Raw genomic sequence first — 11811 nt, 5'->3', positions numbered from 1 at the left:
CTGATATCAATGACTGCCACAGGTTGAAATATCTTTAAAAAATCACCTTTTGTTACCAAAAGAAAAGAAAATTACTGAACTGTTAAGACAGATCTCTTAATCTCATTGTACCTGCAGTGTAAACTGATTTCAATTCAACATTTTATAATTCTATTAAAAATGTTACTACTCCACATTCCAGTTAAAAAAAAAATAATCAGTTTAGTTAATCCTAGGTAAGTGTCTGTGTAGTGATTTGTTCTCATGCTGCTAATAAAGACATATCTGAGACTGGGAAATTTATTAAAAAAAAGAGGTTTAATGGACTCACAGTTCCACATGACTGGAGAGGCCTCACAATCATGGCACAATGAAGGAAGAGCAAAGGGATGTCTTACATGGCGTCACGCAAGAGAGTGTATGTACAGGGGAACTCACATTTATAAAATTCTCAGATCTCATAAGACTTATTTACTAACATGAGAACGGTATAAGAAAAACCGCCCCCATGAATCAATTATCTCCAACTGGCCTCGCCCTTGACATGTGGGGATTATTATAATTCAAGGTGAGATCTGAGTGGGGACAGGGCCAAACCATATCAGTCTGTAACTCACTTATAAAATACTCCTTTGGCTGGGCACAGTGGCTCATGCCTGTAATCCCAGCACTTTGGGAGGCCGAGGTGGGCAGATCATTTGAGATCAGGAGTTCAAGACAAGCCTAGTCAACATGGCGGAAACCCCATCTCTACTAAAAATACAAAAATTAGCCGGGCATGGTGGCATATGCTTGTAATCCCAGTTACACCTCAGGAGGCTGAGACAGGAGAATTGCTTGAACCCAGGAGGTGGAGGCTGCAGTAAGCCAAGATTGCACCAGTGCACTCCAGCAAGGAAGACTCCTACTTTGTTCTTTCCTTTTTTTTTTTTTTTTTGAGATGCAGTCTCACTGTCACCCAGGCTGGAGTGCCGGGGCATGATCTTGGCTCACTGCAACCTCAGTCTCCCAGTTCAAGCGATTCTCCTGCCTCAGCCTCCTGTGTAGCTGGTACTACAGGCATGTGCCACCATGCTCAGCTAATTTTGTAATTTTTAGTAGAGACAGGTTTCACCACATTGGCCAGGATTGTCTTGAATTCCTGACCTCAGGTGATCCACCCGCCTTGGCCTCCCAAAGTGCTGGGATTACTGGTGTGAGCCACTGTGCCAGTCCCTACTTTATTAATTTCTAAATCCTCTTTTGAATCAATATTTCACAAGTCTATTACTAAAATTTTACCAACTTAAGTGTGTAACAGTAAAATGAAGAGAAATTCAGAGTAGAACACAATTTGAATACCAACATATATAAGAATATGGCTGCATTAAGCATTCATCCTAGGTATACACTAGTATAAAAAGAGAGACTTTCTTTTTTTTTTCTTTGAGATTTTCACAAAGAATATTTCTTGCAAAACACAGAAGACCTTAAAGGTAAATATAAGCACATGAATCATTAGAACTAACCAGAAACCCTTCAATACTATTTGCAATTGCTTTTGTAGCTGTCAAGATTGCGATACAGGGCCAGGCATGATGGTCATGCCTGTAACCCCGGCACTTTGGAAGGCCGAGGCAGGTGGATCACTTGAGGGTAGGAGTTTGAGACCAGCCCAACCAACATGGTAAAACCCTGTCTCTACTAAAAATACAAAAATTAGCCAGGTGTGGTGGTGCACACTTGTAGTCCCAGCTACTTGGGAGGCTAAGGTATAAGAATCACTTGAATCTAGGAGACAGAGGTGGCAGTGAGCTGAGATGATGCCACTGCACTCCAGCCTGCATGACAGAGCAAGACTCTGACATTTTAGCACAAACCAAAAACACTTTTTAACAATAAAATTGAGATTTTAGGTTTCATTCTAGGTTTCTAAATGTGCTTGACTTCTGTTGCAACTCTATTTTCTGTTTATTTATTTTAATTTATTATTTTTTTTTGAAACAGAATCTGGCTCTGTGGCCAAAGGTGGAGTGCAGTTGTGCAATCTCGGCTCAATGCATGCAACCTCTGCCTCCTGGGTTCAAGAGATTCTCATGCCTCACCCTCTTAAGTAGCTGTGATTAGAGGTGTGTACCACCACGCCCAGCTATTATTATTATTTTTTTTTTTAGTAGAGTTGTGATTTTGCTATATTAGCAGGCTGGAATTGAACTCCTGGCCTAAAGTGATCGGCACACCTGGGCCTCCCATAGGGCTGGGATTACAAGTGTGAGCCACTGTACCCGGTCTGCAACTCTGTTGTCAATCATTTCTAAACCAAGAAGTTAAGTTATTCGGGAGCTTTTTTATGTTTAATTTACTGTATTCCCCAATGACACAGCAGCAGTAGGAAATATAGATTTAAAAAAATCCAAAAAAACCCCCCACACCATTTTGGTGGAAAAACTGCGAAAACAGACTCTGACATGTAAGTGTTAATTACACAATTGTTTAGGTAATAACTGAATATAGAACATGGAAATATTGCTATGAGGTTTGTACAACTATTAACTAAAATATGAATTCATATTTTTCTTTCTCCTTACTAAATAATTTTCAAACAAGATAAAACTAGTGGTATTAATAGTCTGACAATTTTCACAAACTGTCTAATGTAATGTAAAAGCTACAGGCATAAAAACAAAAGGCAAGAATAAAAAAAAAAGGTATGCAGGCTGGGCACAGTGGCTAACACCTGTAATCCTAGCACTTTGGAAGGCCGAGACAGGCAGATCACCTGAGGTCTAGAGTTTGAGCCCAGCCTGGCCAACATGGTAAAACCTCATCTCTACCAAAAATACAAAAATTAGCCGGGCATGGTGGTGGGCACCTGTAGTCCCAGCTACTTGGGAGGCTGAGGCAGGACAATCCCTTGAACCCGGAAGAAAGAGGTTGCAGTGAGCCAAGATTGCACCACTGCACTCCAGCCTTGGTGAAAGTGAGACCCTAAGAAAAAAAAAAAGGTATAAAGTATTGCATTACTGTAAAAGTTTAACCATTGCCAGTCTGTATTCAGTGTGGATCCACACCTATATATATGTTCAGAACTTTTCCACAAAAGGTAAAGGACTGATTCTATAATCATGCAGTTCATGAAGGCAACTTTATAAGAAAGACTTATTTTATTTGATTGAAAAAAATAAAATGTATTAAGCGACAATTTTATTTAACATGTAATATCATTAAAAGAAATAAGGAGTTATCGGAAACATTTTTTACCTCACTTTCAAGAAAGAACAGAACCAGCATCCTAATGAGGTTTCCATTTGGGCTGTTTCTTCCCCTCCTCTTTGCTAATGCTTCTTCTGCTTGTGGGTCATGTCTGCTAAATAGCCTGGAAATAAATAACAGGGCATTACAAAGTTACATGAATATGAACTTAAGTCTTCCCTCACCACACATTTTAGTTCAGCATTTAACCAAAAAAAAAAAAGAAACAATATCAGAGATCAGATTATCAGATTATTGATCTATTTCAGTAGAAATATGTAACTGATGTCATTACAGGTCAGAAAATGGTGGCACCTGAACAATGTCATACAGGTTAAACTATACACAAGCTGTAAAGGGAAACTTTTACTGATGAATAATCGATGTTCAAATGTGTATGAAAATGATAAGCACTGCTACAATCCTGTATGACTGATACTAGAGTATGTAATTTTAAACTGAGTTCTATTTTCTTTTTTCTTGAGATGAAGTCTCGCTCTGTTGCCCAGGCTGGAGTGCAGTGGCGTGATCTTGGCTCACTGCAACCTCTGCCTCCTGGTTCAAGCAATTCTCGTGCCTTAGCCTTCCAAGTAGCTGAAATTATAGGTGCGTGCCACCATGCTGGGCTAATTTTTGTATTTTTAGTAGAGATGAGGTTTCACCATGTTGACCAGGCTGGTCTCGCCTGCTTCAGCCTCTGAGTGCTATTTTCTTAAACACTGATTCCACACTCATGTAATTATAACATATAATCAAATGTTTCAGCAATAATTATAAAAATTCACGCTTTTAATCATGATTACCTCTTGAATTCTTTTATGCTTCTACCTTATTATCTAGAAACATTATCCATGAACCCAGTAGTTTCCAGTAAAATGACATTAATGGTAAATAAATAAAAAAAATATCATCTACTTACAAAATAACTGAAATACTGCAGAAAATGATTTGAAATTTTTAATTTGTTTAGATTTATTGTAACAAAACTTAAAACATGCTAAAGGTACCTTATTTCAAGGCATTGCTCTAGGTAAAAACGTTATTAGGAGGGAACAATGACAAAATTCCTGTTCTCATAGGAGCTCTCAATGTAGTGAATAAACAGTAGACAAATATATACTGTTGCTGGTTATAAAGAAAAATTTAAAAAAGAGATTTATGTTTATAGCATGTACTAGTTTATACATTAAAGTCAGAGTAGGCCTCTCAAATGAGAGGCAAAATAATTGAATAAAATGAGAATAATTTCATGTGATACTAAAAGAAACCAATCTCTAGCAGGAAATGACTACAGAGAAGCTGAGGTTTTTAAGGGAGTTGGAAGAAAGGCATATTAGGGGACTAGAGAACTTACCTTGAAGCTATATCTATATAGTTATCATTTAAGAGAAGGTTCCGTTTTATGTGTGACTCTCAGAGGGGCGGTAAATGGAAAACATGAATATTAATGATAACAGAAATATACTTACCATTTATTTATTTTTTGAAATAGTCTCACTCCATCGCCAAGGCTGGAGTGCAGTTGCATGATCTCAGCTTACTGCAACCTCCACCTCCTGGATTCAAGCGATTCTCTTGTCTCAGTCTCTGAAGTAGCTGGGATTATAGGTGTACATCACCATGCCTGGCTAATTTATTATATTTTCAGTAGAGATGGGGTTTCACCATATTGGCCAGGCTGGTCTCAAACTCCTGACCTCAAGTGGTCCACCTGCCTCAGCCTCCCAAAGTGCTGGAATTACAGGTATGAGCCACCATGCCCAGGTTGTATCAATTTAAATAACTGCAGTTAGTGCATATAAATACAAGGTACTGAGAAATTTGCTTAAATTTTGAGTATTAAAATGTGGATTTTTGGATGATTTATTAAAATATTCATTTCAGACAGGTCTTACTACTTTTTGGATGATTGGTTAATATTGTGGATAGCTTATGACTGGACTACCAGACACTAAGTGTGTGTACCTGTGTAGAGTTATGCATCTTTGAAAGCTGATCATAAAACTCTTGGGGATACTTAACAGATTATTTAAAATGTTTTTAAGTTACCATATTAAATGCTGGAAGAATGATAAAAGAGATCATTAATCAAGTCATCAAACTGTAAATTTCTCCAGGACAGGGGCCTAAAATACATTTATGGAGTGAACTTTTGTTTGCATAAGAATTGGCCTAATTTTCACAAAGAAACAAAAACCAATGGAGGCTTATCCTTCTGAATTTCTGTGGAATAATTCTAATAAAATTTTGTTTTGGTGTTGTGGTATCAGCAAGATAGTGGAACAGAAGATTGCCCAGCATCACTCGCCACATCAAAATACAACCAGAAACTATTCAAACATAAGACTACCAACCTGAATATGCTAAAACTCTGAAGAGAAGTGGAGAAACCTTCTGGGCCCACAGAATCAAGAAACTATGATTAGTAAGAGAAACAGTCATTTCACACTGTGCTAACTGCCCCCGCCCTACAAGCCGGCAAAACACCACTCAAAGAGAATTTCCCTATACCCGTGATTGCTGAGATAAGAGGAAACTGTAAGTGGAAAATCACTCTCTTGCTAGGCTGGAAATCATCACAAGAAGCCCACTCCAGTTCCATCACATGGGAACCACTGGGAGTGCCAGGAGGCCTGAACCACCTGGGGTAAAGTGGGGAGAAAGAATAGAGTGCTGATAACAGCGACTGGCACACAGATCTTGGTGGCCACTGAGCACTTTGTTGGCAATGCCACATTGAAGGGAGTGGCTGGTGCGAAAGCACTACAAGGGGCACAATCCAAGGTAAGGATCAAATCCCTAGCTGGATTTTCCAGAAATCCCAAGTGACTGTATAAAATCTTTCCTTGGCCTAAAAGCAACTTAAGACGCCAGGATTAAGTTGCGGTACTCTCTTAAATATTCCCCAGGCTGGGAAATAATGTAAGGACAGCAGTATAGTTCCAGAACAGTGTTTAAGCTCCAGTACTAAGAGTCTTCACCAGACTAAGAAAGAACAGGAGGGCAGTGACTTGATTCCGGAATAGTGTTTAAATTCCAGAATTCACTATAAGTCCTTGCCAGACCAAGAAAAATACAAGAAGCCAGTGGTCAAATTCTGATACTAAGAAGTAAAGGTCTAACACTGCCAAAGAAAACCTGCAAAAAGTAGAAGAGGTAGCTATCTCCTCAAATACACATGTATCAACTTAAGTCCAGAAAGTATTAAGCTACCAAACAAAATCAGTAAAGCTCCAGCAACAGATCCAGAAGAACTGAAGATTTATGAAATGTCTGACAGGTAATTCAGGGTAATCCTCTTAAAGAATTTTAAGGAATCACATACCTGCAAAAAATCCAAATAGAAAACTAAATGAAATCTGGAAAATGAAATGAGAAATATGATGAATAAACAGAAACATTCTATTTTTTTTTTTTTTTTTGAGACAGAGTCTTGCTCTGTTGCCCAGGCTGGAGTGCAGTGGTGTGATCTTGACTCACTGAAACCTCTGCCTCCTAGGTTCAAGGGATTCTTCTGCCTCAGCACATGCCACCCTGCCCAGCTAATTTTTGTATTTTTAGTAGAGATGGGGCTTCACCATGTTGGCCAGGCTGGTCTGGAACTCCTCAAGGAATTCCCCCTCAATCTTCCCTCAAGCAATCCACCCACCTCGGGGTGTGAGCCACCACACTTGGCCTATAGAAACAATTTTAAAAAATCAAATACGAGGCCGGGCCTGGTGGCTCACACCTGTAATCCTAGCACTTTGGAAGGCCAAAGTGGGTGGATCACGAGGTCAGGAGATCCAGACTATCCTGGCTAACATGGTGAAACCCCACCCCTACTAAAAACACAAAAAAACTACCTGGGTGTGGTGGCATATGCCTGTAATCTCAGCTACTCAGGAGGCTGAGGGAGGAGAATCACTTGAACCTGGGAGGCGGAGGTTGCAGTGAGCTGAGATTGCACCACTGCACTCCAGTCTAGGCAACAGAGAAACTCAATCTCAAAAAAATAAGTAAAATAAAAATCAAATAGGAATTGTAGAAATAAAGAATCTAGTAACTGAAGTGAAAAACTCACTGGAAAGTGTCAGATCTCCAGGCCGGGCGCAGTGGCTCAAGCCTGTAATCCCAGCACTTTGGGAGGCCGAGGGGGGTGGATCAAGAGGTCAAGAGATCGAGACCATCCTGGTCAACATAATGAAACCCCATCTCTACTAAAAATACAAAAAAATCAGCCGGGCATGGTAGCGCATGCCTGTAATCCCAGCAACTCAGGAGGCCGAGGTTGCGGTGAGCTGAGATTGCACTCCAGCCTGGGTAACAAGAGTTACCTCCGTCTCAAAAAAAAGAAAGTGTCAGGTCTCCATATGCAAGCCTGGAGCCTAAAAGTCTGAAGTCTTGCTTGGCTCATGTCTCCCACCCTCTGCCTGTGTTCGCCATTGTCCCTGATCTCTTTCCTGGACCACTCCCTCATCCAACCCTACTATCTTAACTGTTTTAATGATAATGTAAATACCTCTCACTCAATCCTGCCACTGTAACTGAACTTGTGGTCATATATACTCCGTGCCCCTTACCCCCACCACCGTAACTGATCTTAGTCTGCAATATGCCCGCCCCCCAAAAAACTACCCAAACCTATAAAACCAACTCCTATTCAAACGCCCTTTGCTAACGCCCTTTTCAGCCTTAGCCCACCTGCACCCAGGTGAATAAATAGCTATGTTGCTAACACAAAGCCTGTTTGGAAGGTCTCTTCATTCAAAGCGTGCATTTTTCAACAGAAAGCTTCAGCAGCAAAACTGACCAAACAGAGGAAAGAATTAGTGAGCCTGAAGGCAGAACATATGAAATTACCTAATCAGAGAAGCAAAAAGAAAAAAAGAATTGAAAAAGCCTATGAGAATTATGGGACATGTTCAAGCAAACTAAATTCTGCAAAATTGGCATTCCCAAAGGAGATGAGAGAGAAAAAGGGCCTAGAAAGCATATTAAAAGAGTAGGGGCTGAAAATTCCCCAAATCTGGAGAAAGACAACAGCATCCAGAAATAGGAAGCTCAGATATCATCAAACAAATTCAACCAAAAGAGGAATTTCCCAAGATACATCATTATCAAATTAGCAAAAATAAAAGACAAAGGAGATACATGGAAAGTATCAAAAGAAAAGGATCATATCATATTCAATGGAGCGCCAATATGGCTTTCAGTAAATTTATCAGCAGAAACCTTGAAGGCCAAGATAGACCGGGATGCTACATTAAAAGTTCTGAATAAAGAAAACTGCTATCCAAGAATACCGTACCTAGCAATACCCTTCAAACATGAAAGACAAAGACTTTCCCACGCAAATAGAAGCTAAGGGAATTCATCAACACCAGACCTGCCTTATAAGAAATGCAAAAAGCAGTTCTTCAATTTGAAAGAAATGAATGCTAAGTATAACAAGAAAACTTCAAGGTATAAAACTCATTGGTAGAAGTAAGAAAACTAAAAGAAATTCAGAGTACTCTAATACTATAAATGCGGTAAGCAAATGACTTTTATCTTAAGTATGAAGACTACATGACAAAACTATTAAAAATAACAACTGGGGGCTATGTGTGGTGGCTAATGCCTATAATCCCAGCACTTTGGGAGGCAGAGGCAGGTGGAATATGAGGTCAAGAGATTGAGACCATCCTGGTTAACATGGTGAAACCCCATCTCTACTAAAAATACAAAAATTAGCTGGGCATGGTGGTGCATGCCTGTAGTCCCAGCTACTTGGTAGGCTGAGGCAGGAGAATTGTTTGAACCTAGAAGGCAGAGGTTGCGGTGAGCCGAGATCATGCCATTGCACTCCAGCCTGGATAACAAGAGCGAAACTCTGTCTCAAAAAAATAAAAAATAAAAAAATAACAATAGGAGACAAGTATGATGACTCACAACTGTAATCTCAGCACTCTGGGAGGCCCGGATGGGTGGATCGATTGAGCTCAGGAGTTCGAGACCAGCTGAGCAACATGGTAAAACCCTGTCTCTACAAAAACAAACAAACAAAAAAACCCAAAAACAAACTACTGCAACAACTGCTACGAGATAAGCAAAAATTTTTAAATGTAAACAGAAACATCAAAAAGCCCAAACATGAGAGGCAAGCGGTGTTAAACTGTAGTTTTTTTTATGATCTTTTGCAATCAAGGTTAAGTCATTATTAGTTTAAAATAATCTGTATTACTTTCCTGTGTTTTTTTTTGTTTTTTTTTTTTGAGACTCCATCTCACTCTGCCACCTAGGCTGGAGTGCAGTGGTGCAATCTCAGCTCACTGCACTCTCTACCTCCTGAGTTCAAGCAATTCTCCTGCCTCAGCCACCCAAGCAGCTGGAATTTATAGGCTCCTGCCATCATGCCTGGCTAATTTTTGTATTTTTAGCAAAGACAGGCTTTCACCATGTTGACCAGACTGGTCTTGAACTCCTGGCCTCAAGTGATTCACCCACCTTGGCTTCCCAAAGTGCTGCAATTACAGGTGTGAGCCACCATGCCCTACATAAAATAACCTATTTTAACTACAAGACAGTTTTGCAAGCCTTAGGGTAATCAAAGAGCAATGTGTATAATAAATACACCAGAAACAAATAGCGCAACATCAAAACTTATTACTAGATAACCAAAAGGAGGATAGTGAGAAAGATTTAAAAAATCAATGGGACATACAAAACAACCAGAAAAAAAGCAAAATGGCAATAGTAAACACGTACCTATCAATAATAATACTGAAGGTAAATGGATTAAATTATCAAATTGAAAGACATATAAAGTGCCTGAATGGACTAAAAAATCATGACCAAACTAGTAGGAATGGCTGTATTTGTTAGCAAATAAAATATACTTTAAGTAAAGAATGATTAAGAAAAGGCAAAGAATACAATTTTACAATGATAAAAGGGTCAATATTAACAAGAGGATATAACAATTGTAAATACCTTTACACTCAATATTGAACCTCCCAAATATATTAAAAAATTAATAGACATAAAGAAAGAGAATAACAGCAATACAATAATAATAGGGGACTTCAGTCCAAATTGCAGCAATGGGAAGATCATCCAGACAGAATATGAAACAATGTTTCCAAAGAAACACTGGAGTTACATTGCATTCTAAACCAAATGGACCTAATAGACATTTAAAGAACATTCTGTCCAACACTTGCAAAATACTAATTTTTCTAGTAACAAATGAAACATTCTCCAGTACAGGCTATAAGGTTACAAAAGAAGTCAACAGATTTCAAAATACTGAATGCATATTGAGTAATCTTTATAACCATAATGTAAAAAAACTAAAAGTCAATTACAGAAGGAAGAAAAACTATAGAAGTTCATGTAAATTAGACAACATGCTGCTCCTGAACAACAAATGGGTCAATGAAGAAATTTTAGAATTTTGTGAGAGAAAAATAAAATAGAAACACAACATACTAACACCTATGAAGTACAGCCAAAGCAGTTCTACAGTAAAGTTTATAAAAACAAATATCTGTATCAAACAAGTAGCGAGACTTCAAACAGACAACAATAATGAAACACATCAAGGAACCAGAAGAGAGGAAAAAAAAAAAAAAAACAAAACCTTGGGAGGCTGAGGCAGGTAGATTATTTGAGGTCAGGAGTTCAAGACCAGACTGACCAACATGGTGAAATCGTGCTTCTACTAAAAATATAAAAATTAGCCAGGCATGGTGGCACAGACCTGTAATCCCAGCTACTGGGGAGGCTGAGGCAAGAGAATCGCTTGAACCAGGAAGTCGGAGGTTGCAGTGAGCTGAGATCGCGCCACTGCACTCTCCAGCCTGGGCAACAGAGTGAGACTCTGTCTCAAAAAACAAAAAACAAACTCAAACTCATCTGAAGAAAAGGAATAATAAAGATCAGAGGATAAATAAGTGAAATTAAAACTAAATACAAAAGACCAATGAAACTATAATTGGTTTTTTTAAAAAATAAATAAAATGGACAAATCTTTAGCTAAACTAAAAAAAAAAAAAAAAAAAAAAAGAAAGAATACCTAAATAAAACCAGAGACAGAAAAAGAGACATTATAGTAGTTACAAGAGAAATACAAAGGATCATTAAAAACTATTATAAAGTCTAATTACCAACAAAACGTAAAACCTAAAAGAAATGAATAAATTCTCAGAAATATACAATCTATCACAAATGAACCATAGAGAAACAGAAAACCGGCCATGTTCAGTGGCTCACACCTGTAATCCTAGCACTTTGGGAGGCCAAGGCAGGTGGATCACCTGAGGTCAGGAGTTCGAGACCAGCCTGGCCATCATGGTGAAACCCTGTCTCTACTAAAAATACAAAACTTAGTGGAGCGTGGTGGCGGGTGCCTGTAGATCCAGCTACTTGGGAGGCTAAGGCAGAAGAATTGCTTGAAACCAGAGGGCGGAGGTTACACTGAGCTGAGACTGTGCCATTGCCCTCCAGCTGAGGCAACAAGAACAAAACTCCATCTCCAAAAAAAAAAGGAAAATAAAAAACCTGAACAGACCAGTAACATCATTGAAGCAGTTAATAAGATGTCTACAAACAAACAAAAAGCCCAGGACCCGCTGGCTT

At 38.9% G+C, this 11811-nt stretch overlaps 1 protein-coding gene across 16 annotated transcripts in view; it reads right to left on the bottom strand.

Annotated features, from left to right (window-relative positions):
* STAG1 (STAG1 cohesin complex component) overlaps positions 1-11811 on the bottom strand; it is a 438539-nt gene that overhangs the window by 137452 nt on the left and 289276 nt on the right. For all 16 annotated transcript variants that reach the window (XM_035278838.3, XM_078354162.1, XM_078354165.1 and 13 more), the window contains one exon: positions 3220-3334. In XM_035278838.3, the coding sequence (XP_035134729.1) occupies positions 3220-3334 (115 nt within the window). The remainder of the gene's footprint in view (positions 1-3219; positions 3335-11811) is intronic.

Source organism: Callithrix jacchus, chromosome 17, assembly GCF_049354715.1.
Source record: "Callithrix jacchus isolate 240 chromosome 17, calJac240_pri, whole genome shotgun sequence".
In the NCBI taxonomy this organism is placed as follows: Eukaryota; Metazoa; Chordata; class Mammalia; order Primates; family Cebidae; genus Callithrix; species Callithrix jacchus.
The sequence above is the reverse complement of the archived record's forward strand: the minus strand, read 5'-3'. Positions and strand labels throughout refer to the sequence as shown.